The sequence below is a fragment of the Aethalodelphis obliquidens genome, unplaced genomic scaffold, assembly GCF_003676395.1.
Source record: "Aethalodelphis obliquidens isolate GAN/ISIS:26980383/991018 unplaced genomic scaffold, ASM367639v1 scaffold5, whole genome shotgun sequence".
In the NCBI taxonomy this organism is placed as follows: domain Eukaryota; kingdom Metazoa; phylum Chordata; class Mammalia; order Artiodactyla; family Delphinidae; genus Aethalodelphis; species Aethalodelphis obliquidens.
Window position 1 is genome coordinate 39782452 of NW_020837949.1, and position 19332 is coordinate 39801783.

Sequence of the window (19332 nt, forward strand, 5' to 3'; positions counted from 1 at the left end):
ATCAGGAACTACCTGATGGGCACTAGTGACGTAATCTGCCTGACAGACCCCTGCCATCCCCTAAAGGAAAATGGCCTTGCGACAACTTTTTGCTGGTATAACTTCCTTGTCCTGCTTCTTCCTGCCTGTAAGTCTTTCATGTTGTTTAGTTCCTCAGAGCTCCTTTCTATCAGCTAGGTGGAAAGCTGCCTAACACATGAATCGTTGAATAAAGCCAGTAAGATTTTTAAAATTCACTCATGTGAATTTTGTTTTTTAACAATAGGGAACATACACATTGCACATCTGCTGTATCTTCCACTGACTTTGGCTGTGGTTGATGTAAATGTAAACTAAATGTGGATTCATACTGTTTCATCTAATACTGTCTGACACCATCACCACATGGAAGGAAACCTTGGTGTAAGCAGGTTAGGTAAGATAAGGACCTATGCCTGATTCATTGATGCATGTCAGTAAATACAGGGTTGGATGTTAGGGTTTCTCTTCCTTACTGTTGGTTTTCCTTAAATGTCTGAATTCCTTGGGCATCTGTTATGTGTTTATGAAGGACTTACATCAACTTGCACAGAGAGATGAGAAAAGCAGTTTCTTCAGCAGTTACGTATGCCTATGTTAAAGCTCCTTTTTGAATAGGAGCTATGGTTTCTTGTAAGTTGTTACGGTATTTCAACCTGCAGGCAACTGCAGGTGAGTATGTCGTCAGCACGCAGAAGTTACTGTTTCCTACACAGGCCAAAGTAAGACGGCTTTATTCACTCTGGGAGTGGAGGGCTGCTATTACTCACCAGCACCCACTCCATCACCAAGTGAAAAATTCACTTCACCTCTGCTCTTTTTTTGGCATCTCAATACCCTCAAATGGGGAGCCTGCCCAGGGATAATCTCTTTCTTCGAAGTTATCCTAAGTCCCTGACCTGCAGAAAAAGCTGTCAACAGTTTACCTGAAGGGGAGAGAAAAGGGCAAGGGTTCCCCATGAAGTTCTACTCTGGCCCATTCTTTCACTTTGCTTCCCCTTCCCCACCCCCCTTAAAAATCTGAGACTTAAAAGCTTCTCTAGGACACCTTGACTGTGGTTCTCTGATTTCCCTCTCAATTCAATTTCTTCTGCTTTATACCTTTTCCTGTATATCATGCCTCAAAACTTCTGTATGGTGTTTTACAGCATGTTTACAACTTCATTATTATATTTTCTGTCATTGGGACCAAGAGGGGAAACAATCATGACTGATTTTATTCAACCTGTCACCTGGGACTAAAGATGCCAGCATTAACATGAAACATATAAAACCTTAGAGACCTACTGCTGATACCAATCTCTTCTTTATTCTGTTTGGCAATAGTCTCATTTTCCTCTAGTGTGTTTTTATTTGCTTTTACTTCAAAAAAATTAGAATAACTACCCCAGGATTGTATGAATTCTTTTTCTTTTTTTTTTTTGTGGTACACGGGCCTCTCACTGTTGTGGCCTCTCCCGTTGCAGAGCACAGGCTCCGGACGCGCAGGCTCAGCAGCCATGGCTCACGGGCCCAGCCCCTCCGCGGCATGAACCCGTGTCCCCTGCATCGGCAGGCGGACTCTCAACCACTGTGCCACCAGGGAAGCCCTGTACAAATTCTTAATTGACCTTGGGCAACCTAAATTTTCATGGACTGATCTCAGAATTGGACCTGAAATTTAGAGCACAAAACTACCTACCAATCTGGAGCACCAAAAGAATTTCACGCCTACCACATGCACTATAGCATACAATGCAAGACATACTCAATCCAGAAAACATGAAGAATTAGAGAAATTAGTTCAAGAAAAAGATTGTCATGTTATGAATATTACTATTTTACGCCAAAGAAAAAAAAGTGATAGATTTCACATGTTGACTTGTGTAGGGAGTGTAGATTAAGCTACTGTCTTGGTCATTTCATAACTACAGGAGTTTACCATTCTCCTTGTGCATTCAACCCGTATAAACTATAAAGAAGAAAAATTTTAAATTACTGAGGAAACTTTCATGTTGATTACTGGTCTAATTTCTAGTTGCTTATATAACTAACTACTCACACACACACACCTGTAGATTACCTAAGCGTCTTTATATTTAGTTTGTATCACAAGAGTTATGATTCATGGTACATTTTTCCTTGTAAAAAGTATGCCAAAGAGCCAAATGGGAGGTTAAAAAAAAAGAAGGGGTTCAAATAAATGTTTAAAATGGGAAAAACAAGAAAGATAATCAAGGGTACAGATGCTAACAACATTAAAATAATCCTTAAAGTTCATCGTCATTTGAAAAAAAAATTTTTTTTTTGCCTCATTTGTTCTGTTTAATAGGCCACAGATAATCCTCAGACCAAAATACAACGTATGGCTATTTTCTTATTATCAAACAAAAGTAGTAGGTATAACTTTCAGGAAATAATTAAGGTGCATAAACATAATAGAATAAATTCATTTTCTTCACAGATGTCAAATTAAAGATGATCACTAACAAATAAAGCTTCATGCAAAGTCTGCTTTTTCCCAACCAGGCCTAAAGAGGAAAGCAGCAGGGGCAAGAATACTTGTTCCTAGCAAACAAATACACCAAAATTATAATTAACAAATTCTTCAAGCTACCAAAATCTGTGAGGGAAGGAGGATGGAGGACGATAAGAAAGCAAGAGAAATTACTAAATGGCAATCTAACAAGGTCACCTCAGGGTTTCAGGTTAGTGAAAAGTAACTTCTAGAATATGGTCTATGATCAGTATAAGCAGCCCAATTGCTTATATACCCTTCCTATCTCCAGAATTGCTGACTAAACTTTTAACAATAAAATGACAACAGAGAGCATCATATTGTAAATATTATATTTCTCTCACTCACAAGGGTGTATGAGATATTTACTAGTTTTAATATGTATCCATAGGATTAATACTCATGTGGAGTATAACACGGAAAAGTGCGGAACTAAAGAAATGTCTATCTGAAAACAAAAGCACACATTTCTTAGGATTTAAAAATATTGCACATAATAAGGTTGCACAGAAATTACTGGCTGTTTTTATAAACAGAATGAGGTATTAGTCAATCTCTAAAGATGAGGGCAAAGAAGAAAAACCACACACACAAAAAAAAACATAAATCCATACTAAAATCTAGAGCGTCAACAATTAAGGAAGAAATGTGAAAATATGTGTAAAATAGCTATGATTTCAACACTACAAAATCATTAGCCAGGGACCAAACATGTAACAAACTCTGGACAATGTTAAGTTTTCAACTTTCTTTGAGTCTAAATGACTATGAGCAATACAATCATTTCCTTCACTCAAATTCTTCTGCATGGTTCTCTGGTAAATATTAAACCATACCTTTCTGAAGCTTTCAGTGGAAATTAACCAAGATACTGCTTGCTATCCTTTGCTGAACGACTCAATTATACAGTTTCACATATTTTGTGACCCAAGTCAGAGATGCTACAGAGCATGCAATTTTAAATTAGCAAAGGTTTCACTGCAAAAAAAATCATTCAAGTTCACACAATTTAAATCTACAATAACTTTTAAAATTTAACCTTTAAATATTTATCAGGCAAACTCATTTTTTCCTTGGTAATAAAACTGGTCATGTTAATAAGCCCAAGGGCAGGTAGAGAAAAAAGACCAGGCAGAATTATAATATCTTTTTTTTAAAGAAACTTGCCTAATCAGGGAAATTAATAATTAGCTATTTCTCTACTAACTGAATGTCGCTGAATTTCTCAAAAACAATTTAAATATATTTGATAGCTATATCAAGTTAAGTGAAATCATGCACTTGTCAAAATAGTTCACAAAAAATTGGTTCTGCATCAAAGATATTGAAGAAGAGTCAACTAGTTGGGTTTAAAGAGAACAGAAAAAGGACAAACTACTGCCCTGAACAGTCAGTGTATGTAGTAACCATATTTCCTTTTCGTTGAGTGACAGTCCTACAGTGCTTGCTAGATCCATGGAAGCTATTTTCAGTCTGTACTGTATGTCGATTGGTGGTGGTGTCAAAACCACTAAAAGAAAACATTTTCTCCATATCTTCAAACATGTCATCAAACAACCCACCTCCAAAAGAAAACTCCTGGAAATGGTGCCTTTGTCTACTGGAACCATCCTGGCGTGCCTGGAAGTGATTTTCAAAATGCTTCTTGGACCGAGTGTTTTGGTTTTGACCAAAAAAACCAAAGTCTTTAAATAAGTCATCAAAATTGAAGTTAAATGACTGCTCAAAAGGACTTCCACTAGCTCTTTGTCCTTTACCATTAGTAAAAGCACTATGTCCAAGTGTATCATATTCTTTTCGCCTATTAGCATCTGAGAGTGTTTCATATGCTGAAAGAAATAAAAATATTTTAGTAATTGAAAGTAATCAAAATTACATATACCCAAACCTCTTAAATTTATTTTATGAAAGTATTTCACATCACAAATAAAACCAAATGCTACTAACATAAAAGTTAGAAGTCACAAAAGGCAAATACTTTGTCTTATTCACTGCACACTATCAGCAGTTAGCACAATGCCTGCCTCTAGTAAATAACCAATAAATATTTGATAAATGCTACTATTAATACAAATAAATATGGGAGCAACAATTTCAGAGTTATTATTTGTGCAAAATCATCACTTGTATGAAAGAATTTAATGAGCAAATTCAGAGGAATTCATTTTTCACTTACTAGTTGAAGTAAATGTTTAACTCCAACTCCCTACTCAGTTACCTCCACCCACCATTAATTACTAAATGCTCAAGAGATGCAATTTGTTTTAGAATTAGTCTTAAGGCAAAACTTGTTTCATACTTTTCCTTTAAAGACAAATGTGGCTTTGAGATGTAGACCAAGTGAGGAAGAAAAAAGACCAAGGCATTTTAGAGTCTATTTAATCTTTTTATGATTAATATTTTTATATTTAATCTCCATAATTCATAAAAAACTTTCTTAAATTAATTCATAAGTTTTGGGTATCTAAAATTCCTTTTGACATAGAAACAATAAGCAACTTTATAAATAACAGAAGAATGAAATAATACATTTTCAACATTTTCAGATCTGAATGCCAAAAAAAAATATCCTTCCACACATCCAGGATCAAAATATGTTATAATAGCCTTGAGAATCTCACTCTCACTATATTCATGTGTAGATCCCACTCTCCCTCCCGCCTCCACAAAACCTTCAAATACATACAAACTTCTTAGGTATCATTCACCTTTACTAGTTAATATCTGCGAGACCCAGAAGATAGTCATTTACGTACCTTCTGCAATCTCTCTGAATTTTGCTTCAGCATCAGGACTCTTATTTTTATCAGGATGGTACTTCATGGCCAACTTGTGAAAGGCCTTCTTGATTTGGCGCTCTGATGCTGACTTTGGCACACCTAAGATATCATAGTAACTTTTTGAGGCCAAAATTAATTCAGTTATCATTAAAATGCAGATTACAAAGATGAAAACTGACTGGGGAGTAGCCATTTCTAATATCCTAAAAAAGAAAAGAAAAAAAATATTATCCATGGAACTAATCTTAAGATTTTTCTTTTAAAAGAAACTGAATGAGCTTTTAGGATTCAAAGTATACTAATGCAGTATCAAAATGTTAAGCATATATAGTGTATCTTGTATCTATTTCCATGTTATTTCACTTATACAGGCTGCACTATCCCTAAATTGGTTGTAATCTTGAGAGCAAATATAATTCAACCAAATTAAGAAAAATCTTTCTTGGCTTTGCCTTTCCACTAACACTCTGGCCATAAACACAGTAGTTACAAAAATATAGCTTAAAATGATCTCAATATCTCAATCTTCCCTTCTAGAATTCATATTCTAAAGGGATTTTTTAAAAACTTTAACTTAATGGTAAAAAAGTATATTACCAAGGTAATCAGCCCAGTATATCTAAATTAGCAGTAATCTTCCCTCCCTAAGAAACTTTCAGTTTTCATTTCAGCAAGGTGAGCCAAGGATTGCACACAGAGAATCTCAATATTACATAATATTGACAACGCAACACAATAGAATGTAATCTCTCTTTTTTTATAACTGTAAGATCCCAAATATTTAACAAAAAAGCATGGATAAATGAGTTTTGTTAAAAACTCATAATTAATAGAATTTAAGATTTCTGCGAAGGCTGCCAGAAAAATGAACTTTCATAGTTTGTACTTTAGATAAGGTAAATTCTTTCTAACTTCTCAGGAGTCGTTAAAATGTTTCTCTAACCTTAAAGAAGTTTGAACCTAGAATTCAACTGAGAATTCTTGAGAGTACAGATTAAATGACTTGGGATTCAAACGACCCTGTTTGTTGAACACCGTACCACAGGAGTCCTTAAGAACCTAGGATGACACAACAGCGGACGAAAGACGCTCTGGTTTGTGCAAACTGCCTGCGTTCCTCTCCTGTTGGCCTGTTCAGAGCGTAATTAGCAGATGGATTACTTCTTCCCAGAGTCACTCACAGTCACGCGAACCAAGGATCAAGTACGAACTCCTGGTTTAAAGAACACAAACCAAGCGCGTACTGTGACTGATCCCTAGTCAAAGGGCGGGTCTAAAACTGACAGGGAGGCATCTTCCCAGTTTCACAAACCTTACTCCACAGTTTCAAGTTGAATATACCATACTCTCCTAAAAGACGGATCGTTGCGTTATACTGATTCCTCATTCCCGAGAGCCTGCGGACGGCAAGCCTGGCCCTTACTCCCCAGAGCCAGTGGCTGGTTGGGCTGGACTCGCCCTGTCAGACCTTGCGCCGCCGTCCGGTTGTCCGCGGCTCGGGGTCCAGCTGCCCGACACCCGAGAAGGCCAGCGGCACAACCCCCCAAAAAAAACCGCACTACACTGTGCTTAGGCCATCTCCTTTCTCCTATTCTCTTCCTCAAGAACACCAGGCAGCCCGAAGCCCTACCAGCGACCGTGGCGGACACCGAGGCCTAAACCCCCTCCCGGAGACCCCGGCCTCATCCCTCATTCGCACCCTCCAGCTGCAGCTGCTCCTTCAGAGACCGGAGGCGCCGGCGGTGCTGACCAGCTACTCCACAAGGCTGCGCGGCTTGGCCCCCCCAACCCCGGCCTCCGTGGCCTCCGGGAGCTGGTGCGCACCCACTGCTGTCTGTCCACCGACCTCACACTCCTGCCGTCGCCGCCGCGTCCCCTCACAGCCAACTCCCCACAGGCGGGCCGGCCGCAGCCCGCGCCACCACCTCAGGAGGAGACCTACACGAAACGCTTTCCTATTGGCTCCCGCCTCCCCACCTGACCCTGGCGCCCTACGCGCACGTGGAAAACTGTTGTTGCCTCTCGGCCTGTGCGTCACTTCCTGCCCCAACCCCCGAAAGGGCCGTACTGAAGCCGGCAGAAGCGGAAGTGAGTCGAGGGTTGCACCGTCTTTCCGTTCCGCCGAGCCTGGCGCAGGCGCAGTGGCTCCGGTGGCCTGCATCTGCGGCTCCGCCTCAGCGAGGAAGGCCCGCCTGTGCCTGTCGGCGGCCCAGGTCTCCTGTGCCTCGCCGCAGCGATGCCCCGCTATTGCGCAGCGATTTGCTGTAAGAACCGCCGGGGACGAAACAGTAAAGACCGGAAGCTGAGTTTTTACCCGTAAGTTGTCCCTAACGCAGAAGCGTCAGCTTGCCTCTGGGTCGCAGTTCTGTGGCGTTTGGGGTTGGGCTTTGGCGTATCTCCTGTCAGCTCTATAAATTCGGCCTTGGTTCTGCGGTCGTGTTCGGCCCCTCCGCGGTAGGAGGGCGCGAAGGCTCGAGTTCAGTTTACCTGGAAATGTTCTGACGTTTCTAGGGAGGTCGCTGGGCGTGTGGCGAGGCGTTGGGGCCTGTTGGAGTGTTCATAGGGCGCCTAAAGCAGTCACGTTTGCGCGATGCTCCGTGGTTTTCAGAGCGTTTCCCCACCTCCCCGGAACTCATCTCATTGACGACCTTAACCACCACTTCAGGTGCATCAGACGTGCCAAGTGGGAAGGTGCACTTAAAGTTAACTTACACTTCCAGTGAGTTAGGTCGCATAGTTGTTATTTAATTCCACTTTCTCCTGACGAAACTGAGGGCTTTGAGAAAGGTTAGGTAAGTGACCTTGAAAGTTTTGTGGCAGACCCAGAATTATAACCTACCTCCTGCTCAGGGCTCTAGATACTCTCCATTCGTTCAGAGAGCAGGGTAAGTCAGGGCTAACAGGTTTTTCCCGCCCTCCCAACGTAGAGCGTTACTCTGAAACCTTTCCTAAGCGAGGAAGCAACTGCTTTTTTTTTTTTTTGGTGAAAGCGAAAATCTTGTTCGGGCATCAGTACCTGTTAGACCTAACTTTCCTAAAAGTGAAGTGGCAGAAAGCGAACTTTGGAGAAGTGGAGAATACCTGTATTCCAAATTACTGCGGCCACGAAATATTTTCGTGGAACCCGAGAAGTACCCATTTTTATTTGGAAGAATAGTGAAGCAGTATTGTGTAATAAGTAAGAGGCCAGACTCCAAAGCCAGACTTAGGTTCAAATACTGGCTCCACTACTTTGTAGCTGAATAACTGGCCGTAAATTATTTAACCCTTCTAGCTAAGACCTCCCATCTGTAAAGTGGAGACACTAGTAATACCTAATTCACACGTAGTGTGTAAAGACATAAAATGGCGTTTGGCACTCATAACGTGCTTAGTGTTTATGAAAGTCAACGTATTTATGTTATTCTATTTGCTTTATTTCTTGTATTTAAAAATAATTAATTTAGCCCTAACCTGGTTGTCTTTAACTTTCTTTGAATTTTCACTAGCTATTTTGTGAAGCTTATTTGACATTAGACCTAAAGCTTTCTGTTCACTAATGACTCAGCTGCTTTTCATTATCTTAACTAATAAAAAAACTGATAACTCCAAATAATTCACACCATGTGGCAATATTTCCAGGATTATCTTCCTCGAAGCCCTTCCACAAGTTGCAAAGAGATATTTTAGGGGGAGAAATATATGCTAGTATATTAATGGCTCTGGCTCTGAGGAGGTTTGTAGCAAAGGATCATGTTGAGCTTGATTTAACCCCATATTTCCTTGGCCTTGGATTTGGGAGCGTCATAACCTCAGACTAAAAATTCTTTTAATCTTTGTGGACTGCGTGGTTACTATTTTTAAGGAGTGAAAAATAATAATGCAGGAGGAAGACAATTATAAAGAATTTTTTCCTCAAAATGAATTTACTGAAAGTGGAGTTTTTAAGTGAGTTTTTGAAATTTCATGTGTAATCAGCAAACTAAACATTGAATTAGTTTTATTCCCCTAATAGCACCAAACTTGAAGAATTGAATTTTCTCATGCTAACACTATAGCAAGCTACAAAATAAATTTATACTAATTTGAGAATTCAGTGAATATATGCATATGGTGACCAGTTTATACCAGTGATTATTTTATGTTTTGGGGAGAATTAATAAGACAGAGAAACAAAATTACCAGTCAAACAAACTGAACCAATGTAGAGATACTAAGTTGTTCCAGAAACATATTCTAGGAGAGTTCTTAGAGATTTACCTGTTAAGAAAGCATTGCAATACAATTACCAATAAAGACATTCACAAAGTGTATTTTTTTAATTGTTTGATAACATATAGGTACAATAGAAATAATTTACAAATGGCATCCATATACATGAAATTACATTTAAAAAAATTTTTTGTAAAAGGCATATTCTCATTTTAGCTATAACAGAAAAGGTATAAACTTATCTCTGGATAACAGAATTCCAAGTCCTCTGAAAAGAAAATGCTTTTTGCCATTAAGTGCCTTTTCTCGTTAGGCCTATCATACTTATAACCTAAGTCATTGATATATGTAAGGTTAAAAAATTTTCAAGCCATGTATGAATATTATACCTATGGTAAAAACTTCCAAAGGTAGATAATCTGAGTTTTCCACGGAAGGATATCAGGGTTAAAAATTATTTCCTACAAAATACCCAGACTCTTTTCGTCTAGCATCTTACAAAGTTATCAATATTTATTTTAGAAAATCGTGCTACTACGAAGCATAAATGGTTGTGATTGGGAGGAATGTATAACAGCTGCTTTTTGTATGAGAACCTTCTATGTTACTGTTTTTTGTTTTTTTTGTGGGGGTTTTTTTGTTTTTTTTTTTTTTTTGCGGTACGCGGGCCTCTCACTGTTGTGGCCTCTCCCGCTGCGGAGCACAGGCTCCGGACGCGCAGGCTCAGCGGCCATGGCTCACGGGCCCAGCCGCTCCGCGGCACGTGGGATCTTACCGGACCAGGGCACAAACCCGTGTCCCCTGCATCGGCAGGCGGACTCTCAACCACTGCGCCACCAGGGAAACCCTATGTAACTTTTTTATAAGTAGGAAATTATTATGTAGTATGTGTCTTGGACTGTATTCTTGTAAAATCTTCAAAAGAAGTATAAATCACTGTTGTTTAATTCAGTTTAACTCAAACCTGATTAGACTGGTAGAATAAAGTTTTCTGTCAAATTCTGCCATTAGTCCAGTTTTACCCATAAAACACATTGTAGTACGTTAAAGCCAACTCTAAAAATCCAGGTTACTCAGTACAGGAAGAACACGTATAAAGAGCTGTTTACTTTTCTCTATCTTTTCTGTTTGTTTCATATTATAAAATATCTGAGTCTGTCCTTTAACACGTTTAGTTCTTGTGTCAATTTCTCTTTCAGAACTTGAACACTTGAATTTTAGAGTTCCCAATCTACCAGCTGTAGAAGACTAGAAATATTGGACTAAATTACAAATGGGTAGAATAGAGGCTGATTCTAGTAAAGAGAATGGAGGATTAGAAGTTTTATAAGATTGAGTATTCATTTATGTCAGCTAAACCATTTGTTTGAATTAACATCTCTGTATTTTAAAAATATTAATGTAAGAGCCTGAAGTTTAATACTTCTTGAATTATAGACCAGAAACCGTTTGACTTGTTATGTTACTATGAAATATATTTGAATAGGACTTTGTAGTTACAAAGCTCTTCACTAGTTCTAGGCAAACTACACAACAGAATGAAAAAGAAATGTAATCCATAGCAAATATGAATAGATTTTATCTTTTGTAGTAACAGGTTTTACTTGAAGGGACTCTGAGTTATGTATTACAAGCCACTCTTCTCAGACAAAAGCTTTGGCTACACATCTCATATCTTAGTCCTCTTTGCTGCAGAGATGATATGGTAGTAGTTGTCATGAAGATGCTGTTGTATGGTAGGAGTGGTTGTCTTGCTTTTATGGCACTTGATTGATAGGTTACCTATATGTGCAGGCCTGGAATCTCGCAAAATTGTTAAAATATAGCAAAGTTTTCCTTTTTTTACTTTCAGGTTTCCTCTACATGACAAAGAAAGACTTGAAAAATGGTTAAAGAACATGAAGCGAGATTCATGGGTTCCCAGTAAATACCAGTTCCTGTGTAGTGACCATTTTACTCCTGACTCTCTTGACATCAGATGGGGTATTCGCTATTTGAAACAAACTGCAATTCCAACAATATTTTCTTTGCCTGAAGAGAATCAGGTATTGGAGGCAGGGAGTAGGGGAGAAGGGGATAATGCTGAGCATGGTGGCAGATTGCAGGGTGGCAGGTAATCAGGTAGAGGGGATGAGAGGGAAAGGTAACTGCTGGGAAAACACATATTTGAGAAAAAGAAAAACTAATTTGTGCTTTTACTGAAAGTGTAATAATTTTTTAAAGATTTAAACCGTTTTGAAGCATAGCTTCAGAGGAGCCAAGGATAACATACATAAATTATCAGGTTAAGTTATTAATGTAAATTAATGATCTAGATATTTTACTGGTCTTGTGAGTGATCTGAGATTTTTTTCCATTATATTGATATATTGATTATGCATAATTTTTTTAAAAAAATGTTTTCAAGTATATTTTGAGCTGTTATATACTGAAAACATTTTTTTAACTGAATATATTTGCTTGGCCAGTATACTGCTCATAGTTGTACTGAAATAGCACTAACTAATAAGGGAATAAGCCTAGTAAGGACATCTTTATTAGAATTTGAAAATATTATTTTATAGGAGAAAGACCCTTCCAAAAAAAAATCTCAGAAGAAAAAATTGAAAGATGAGAAAGAAGTATGCCTAAAAGCCAAGTCAGAAGAGTCATTTTCATCAAATGAGCCAAAGAAGAATACAGTTGACTCAGATGTGCCCCCTGAGCATGCAGAATTACTTGATTCATCTGCCTTGGTAAAGCCACCAGATACAAAAACAGAAAGTTTACAAAATAATGTATTAACTCTTAATCTGCTTAAACAAGATACCAGAAAATCAGAACCTACCTTGGAAACATCAGTTAGTCAAGACATAGGTATAGGTGGTTTTCACACATCTTTTGAGAATCTAAATTCTACAACTATTACTTTGACAACTGCAAATTCAGAAGGTATTCAGCAGTCTTTGGAAGCCCAAGAAGTGCTTGAAATAACTACCAATCATCTTGCTAACCCACACTTTACAAATAATTCTGTGGAAATTAAGTCAGCACAGGAAAATCCATTCTTGTTCAGCACAATTACTCAAAGAGTTGAAGAATTAAACACAAATAAAGAATCTGTTATTGCCATTTTTGTACCTACAGAAAATTCCAAACCTACAATTAATTCTTTTATACCTGCCCCCAAAGAAAAGGTGGAAATGGAAGAAGACATAGATGTTGAAGACTCATATAAGGATGTAGACAATGAGATGGAAGTTTTACAGATTGAGCATTCTTACTGCAGACAAGATGTAAGTAAGGAACATCTTTGGCAGAAAGTCTCTAAACTACATTCAAAGATAACTCTCCTTGAGTTACAAGAACAACAAACTCTAGGAAGATTGAAGTCTTTGGAAGCTCTTATAAGGCAGCTAAAACAGGAAAACCGGCTATCTGAAGAAAATGTCAAGATTATAGAAAACCATTTCACAACGTATGAAGTTACTATGATGTAGGTTAAAGAGATTTTAAAGCTGTGACTTTTATGTAAGCTTTTTGTTTGCCAAACCAAATTATATGTAAAGTGAACTTTTTCCTGTGTAAAGTTCTTATCTTAATGAAGCTAAGCAAGTGCTCTAATGTTGTGAACTGCGTCCTGTTCTTGTAATGCTCATTTTTGAGAAAAACTAGAGAGTTGTTGGGTAGAAGAAGTGTCATTACTTGTTAATTTTCCAAATTTGAAGTTAAAACGTAGTGAATAAATAATATGGTTAAGTCGTAAAATGAGAGAACACGAATATGGTAAACAAGAGCCCAGAATAGAAATCAGCCTCAGGAGTCAGTCTTGGTTCTACCATTGACATGTGACTTGGACAAGTTACTTATCAAGATATTCAGTCTCTAATCTGTAAAAAGAGGGCACTTAACTAGACCTCTAACATAGTCTGTTTCTTTATAGTTTCTTGCCTTTCTAATTAGATACTTTTAATAGAACAAGTTTTCTATATGATAATCTTATACTCACATAAAACTAGATGCTGGCTAGCATTTGATATTACTAACTGTTGGATTCTTCTCAATATTTATTAAATTATGTGTTGCTTGGCCTTTGCGCTATAGTTTTCTGTGTTATAAAGGAAAATACTCCAGTTACAATTTTATTCCAATTGAACTAAAATAAGGAATCAACCATTAGCCCAGTTCTTAGGAGAGGTACTTTAAACTTGAAAGAATATGTACCTTACATGTGGCAGACCATCATAATACACAGTCATTTAAGCTTCTTGACACCTTGTATTTAAGGTTATATTTATAAACCAAAAATTTCAATGAGGTTAAATTTTTTAATACTTTTTTTAAATTATGGTTTTTATCTATTTAATATGTGTAACTTTTAAAAATGTGTGCATATGTTGTTTTAAAATTCCAGAATGATAGAGTAATACTTAATGTTACACCTTCCCACTTACATGTATTTTAGTAAAAGAAATTATAGATAGGTGGTGATAACCTTGGAGAGACAAGTGGGAAAGAGAAATAATGGTGATAGAAATAAAATGAAACGTAAAAGCAGAGACATAGTCGTAGCAACACAAATGTGAAAAATAGATGATCCCTTAGAATTGGCAGTTAATATAATTAAATATGTTGCTCTTTATGGTATTAAGCAAATTCCTGTCAGCCTGATTCTTAGTTTTCTCATCTGTTATATAAAAAATACTGTTACCTATTTTGAAGGATGGTTTTTTGAATTCTGTAAGGTAGTAAATGTGTTTTTGGTGCCAGAAAATAGGAGGTGCTCAATAAATATTAGTTGACTACACAGCAAATAGTATACTAATTGTTTTGTAAATGGATCATTATTTGGGGCCATATGTCACTTAGTTTTTTTAGGCTAATAAAATTAATTAGTATATGAATGTGTGTCAGCTAATTATAAAAAGTTGATTAGTGGTGTCCTTATTGTGTGGCTATGGGTGGGGCAAAATTCCTTAAAATTTTTGCATAAATTATGTGTATATAATTGGTAAAGTTGATGTGATGTTATTTTTAAGTTGCATTTTGCTGGTATTTAAAATAAATAATATAGATGTAAATAGCCTTTTTAAGTCATTATAAAATATGTTGTACATTGCAGTTATTTTCTATTTAAAGTTATAGTTTACTCAGGAATAATTTAAACTAGGTGTGTTTCTTTAAACTACTAAATCATAAGTATTTAAGATACTTTCTTGGCTTTTCTATATTCAGTTCAGAATGTTCCCTCTAACTCAGTTAACCAATAAATTTTATTTGGGGGTTCTGACCAACTTTATTTCTTACTTACATTCTTATAGCAGCCTCTTAACTAGTAGTACCTATATTTTCAATCTCCTGCTTCCATATTTTCCTGGACTCTGCTATCAGCTTTTTACCTAAGCTATAGATCTAGCTGTATCACCTGCACACCACCTAACTTTCCTAGCTGAGAAATCTGTAATCACTCTTTAATACCTACAGAATTAAGCAAAACTTGTTACTATCATGTATATGATCCTCTGTGATTCTGTTCATCCTGTGTTCTAGCCACACTGGACTTCTTAGCATTTCTCAAACATGCTAGACAGGTACTTGTTTTTGTGTCTTCTTATTTTATTCTCTAAATTCAACCAGTCTGTTAAAATTGTATTTCAATTTTATTGGAATGTCATCCCTTCTTACCAGTCAAAATTGTTTTTTCTCTTTTCCTACAGGGCTTTGTCTTATAACACTGAGCCTTGTTTTATAACACCGTAACAGTGTTTACACTGTTTTATATCATGATGATATCCATAGCTTTCTCTTCAACTGGACTGTATGCTTTTTGAAAGCAGAATTTTTATTCACTTTCGTTTCTTTGACAATGTAATATTAACTCAATAAATGTTTGGATGAATATTTTGAATTTGCCTACTTAGAATTTCTTGGTTCTGGTCACCTAAAATCAAGAACCTTCTTAACAAATATATGCTTGATACCTTGAGAATGATTAGGGAAGGATATAGATCTTCATATAATCTTTAAAACATTCCATGTTTCCAATGGACAGTACCATTTACCAGTTATCTGCTACGCCACCTATTAACTGATTTTTGTTGTAGAAGGCTATCCCCACCACAGACTATTTCCTACTTTCTATCTGATAGTTAAAAAGGAAATAAGTCTAAGGAAGCTGTTTATGCCTACATGTCAGGGAGATTGGTAAGTCAAATTTAGAAAGACTTCATCATATAAATAATATGTGACGTTGATCTAAACATCATGCAGGTTTTGGCAAGGGGCAGTAGTGGTTTTTTGTTTTCTGGCTATGCATTTCAAAAATTTTGACGTTTTAAGGATGCTTATACATAAGGCATGCATACTACTTTGTTCTTGGTTTGTAAATTAAGTTTTATAAACTTTCTTTTTTATACATAAAACCAGTTTTCTTAAAGCTACCTTTGTATTCTCTCCTGTACCTCTTGAGCCTTGAACTTTGACCTCTGCAGCAATAAAGCAGCACTTCTGTGACACACACAAGGTCATTTTTTTAAGAAAAAGGATGCACAGAGTTCTTACCCCCCCCCCCCCCCCCGGTACGCGGGCCTCTCACTGTTGTGTGGCCTCTCCCGTTGCGGAGCACAGGCTCAGGACGCGCAGGCTCAGCGGCCATGGCTCACGGGCCCAGCCGCTCCGCGGCATGTGGGATCTTCCCGGACCGGGGCACAAACCCATGTCCCCTGCATTGGCAGGCGGACTCTCAACCACTGCGCCACTGGGGAAGCCCCAGAGTTGTTACATTTTTAAGTGCTGCATTCAAAAGATGCAGTTACTCAGAATTCTCTAGTTTGAATAAATTCTTGCAAAGTATCCTTACTGTAATTTGTGATATGATGCTGTGCCCTAAAGTGTATTTTCTTTACTAATAGACAATTTATTATGGCACATCAGCACGATTTGTTTAGATAGTACACCACTACATTCTGTTAATCAATCATTAGGTGTGACTGAATTTCTTTTGCAGTTATTAAAAAAAAAAACTCAACTTTATAAATATGCAGAATAAAACTTTTTAAAATAAAAACATCAAGCAGGGAACTTTTCTGCATATTTTAGATCTTGAAAAAAAATCAGCCATATATTAAGAGTTGGAATATTAATGTGCAGATAAATATTTCTGTTTCTAGCTAAATTGAACAGTTCTGCCAACTAATTTGGTGTTCAAGTACATCTTTCTTTTTTAGATTATGCTGTTTTGTATTTTTGTGGGTGAGGTGGGTGGGTAGAAACACTCATTCACAATTGTCAGAGGGAAAAAGCTACAGAGAAGATTGGGGGGTGGGGGTGGGAGACAAGATGTATCTGTATAAGAGAGAAGTTCCTTCAAGGAAGGGTCTTTGTTTCATTTATCATTTTAACCTATTCTCCACCCTCTGGCTTTTTGGTTACTTGACCACCTCATCTCCAGTGAACTTTTCCTCCATTCCTCTTCAGCCACCTCATTTCTGTGGTCAATGGTAGACCTTTGTCATCACCAGTACTTGCATCCCATTGAAAAATGTCACCTTCAAACTCCTCATTCTGACCACCACCTTCTATTGTTTAGCACAGTTATTAAAACAACTCACACTGCAACCAACCACTCTTCCACAGTCTATCATCCCTGTCGTAGGTTCTATTTTGCAAATAATGGCCACAAAATATATCTCATCCTGTATTCTCTTCTGCAGTATATGACCTTGCCACTCCCTTATCAAGGGGTGGAGTTTATTTCTCTACCTTGTTTTTTTTTTTTAATAAATCTGTTTTATTTATTTTTGGCTGTGTTGAGTCTCTGTTGCTGCACGTGGGCTTTCTCTAGTTGCGGCAAGCGGGGCTACTCTTGTGATGTGCGGGCTTCTCACTGCGGTGGATTCTCTTGTTGCAGAGCATGAGCTCTAGGCACACAAGCTTCAGTAGTTGCGGCATGCAGGCTCAGTAGTTGTGGCTCTCGGGCTCTAGAGCACAGTCTCAGTAGTTGTGGTGCACAGGCTTAGTTGCTCCGTGGCATGTGGGATCTCCCTGGGCCAGGGCTCGAACCCATGTCCCCTGCACTGGCAGGCAGATTCTTAACCACTGCGCCACCAGGGAAGCTCTCTCTACCTTTTTTTTTAATCTGGAAGAGCGTGTGACTGCTTTGATCAGTAAAATACAGTGAAAGTGACACTGCCAGTTCCAGACTCAGCCCTTAATGGGCCGGGCAGCTTTCACATCCTCTTTGGAGCTTTTGCTTCCTCTTGGAATGCCAGGTGCCATGTAATGTGTGATTACCCTGAGATCATGCTGGAAAAGCAAAGTCACATGGAGAAACTCTGGAGGATGAGATATCAGACGTGTGAAGAAGCCACCTTGGAAAATGATTCTCCAGCCCCAGCGACTCGAGACTCAAAATGCAGCAAATGCAGCCACCTAGCTAAGCTCTTCCTGAATTCCTTAACCACAAAATTGTAAGCAAAATGTTTCTTTTGGGGTGGATTGTTAGGCAGTGTTTTAGGCTGTGTTTTCCAGAGAAACACGCTGTTCTTCAGGCTGAGATATTCCAAGGTCTGCAGTTGGCAAGCTAGGGACCCAGGAGAGCCTTTGGTGTAGTTCTAGTCCAAGTCTGAAGGCCTAAGAACCAGGAGAGCTGATTGTGTAGTTCTAGTTCTACCTCCAGTTCAATTCTCCCTCACACTGCTCCCTTCCCCTCCTACTACCCCTTCCTCCTCCCCCAAGCTGAGGATCTCATCACATAATTCACTGAAAAAAAAAAATTATAAACACCTCTATAAACCAAAACAATAGAGTATTATACAGTAGTTAACATGAATGAACTAGATTTACATGCATCTACATGAATAAATACCCAAACTATGTGAAAAAAGGTAAGTTGCAAAAGGTTTGGTAACAGTCTACTACTTAATTAAAATTTTAAAATACACAAAACAGTAATACATGTTGCTTATATTTACATTCCTATGTAAAGGATGAAAAAGCACACCAACTTCAGGATAATGATTACCTCTGAGGAGGCAAGAAGGGGTGATGGTGGAGAGATTTTATGTGTCACTTCTTTAAAAAAATAAGTGAGCTAAATAAAGATGACAAAAATATTATCTATTGAAATAATAGGTACAGGTTTGCTTTATTACTCTTTTTAAAATGTTTCAGAATTTAAAATTACATATTTTAGTTGAAATGACAAAAGAGTATGTTAGGCTTATTAAAGTAACTCTAAAGGTCAACTCTGATTATACGTCATTCTTATAGTTTTGTTATGATTGCTCTTTGTTTTAAGAACATTTGAGGGGGAGTGGGGATTTACAGTGAAAGACTTGATGATTTGGATTCAGTAAACTTGGGATTGAAGTTAGGCACTATGGTAGGCAGAAGAATGCTCCTCTAACTCACTAAAACTCTGAAAAGGGGCAATTGCCCTTTTAATAAGTGGTTGAAGTGGCGTGGAGTGGGGTGGGTGCAGGCGGAGCAGCTAACTGACTTCTTTAGTTCTCTGCAGCAGTAAAATGTGAGCCAAATGAGGATGACATTTTTGCATATTATTTTCCCACTTGCTAGCAAATTCTAGTTTCATGTCTCTCCTCTGAGCTTGTAATGACGCACCGGCCCACTTCTCTATTCCCAGAGAAAATAAGAAGCAGGCACTACTGGAGAGGATAACATAAAACCTTTACAGGGGTGAGAGTAGGTTTAACTCTAATATGAACTAATCAGCTAAATTGTTTTAATATAAATTCAGAGCTATTTCCATCCCCAATTTTGAAATAAATAAGCTAGGTTTAATTAATATGATATATATTTAATACTTTAATAAAAGAAGCTTTAACATAATAATCTCACTTTACTCAC

General features: G+C 37.7%; 2 protein-coding genes across 4 annotated transcripts; one reads left to right on the forward strand and one right to left on the reverse strand.

The window, feature by feature from the left end:
- Positions 1-2070: 2070 nt before the first annotated feature.
- Positions 2071-7820, reverse strand: DNAJB9 (DnaJ heat shock protein family (Hsp40) member B9). Of its 3 annotated transcripts, none has more exons than XM_027102173.1 (3): positions 7610-7820; positions 5272-5498; positions 2071-4344 (listed from the first exon to the last, which is right to left on the reverse strand). In XM_027102173.1, exons 2-3 carry the CDS (start codon positions 5486-5488, stop codon positions 3890-3892), a joined length of 672 nt encoding a protein of 223 aa, XP_026957974.1. In that variant the 5' UTR covers positions 5489-5498; positions 7610-7820; the 3' UTR covers positions 2071-3889. The 3 variants fall into 3 exon arrangements, with proteins under 3 accessions (XP_026957974.1, XP_026957973.1, XP_026957972.1); XM_027102172.1 differs by lacking the exon at positions 7610-7820 and adding an exon at positions 7142-7258; XM_027102171.1 differs by lacking the exon at positions 7610-7820 and adding an exon at positions 6995-7135.
- THAP5 (THAP domain containing 5) lies at positions 7442-15373 on the forward strand. Its single transcript, XM_027102167.1, has 3 exons — positions 7442-7611; positions 11339-11531; positions 12051-15373. The coding sequence occupies exons 1-3, from the start codon at positions 7532-7534 to the stop codon at positions 12963-12965; spliced, it is 1188 nt and encodes a 395-aa protein (XP_026957968.1). The 5' UTR covers positions 7442-7531; the 3' UTR covers positions 12966-15373.
- Positions 15374-19332: the final 3959 nt, after the last annotated feature.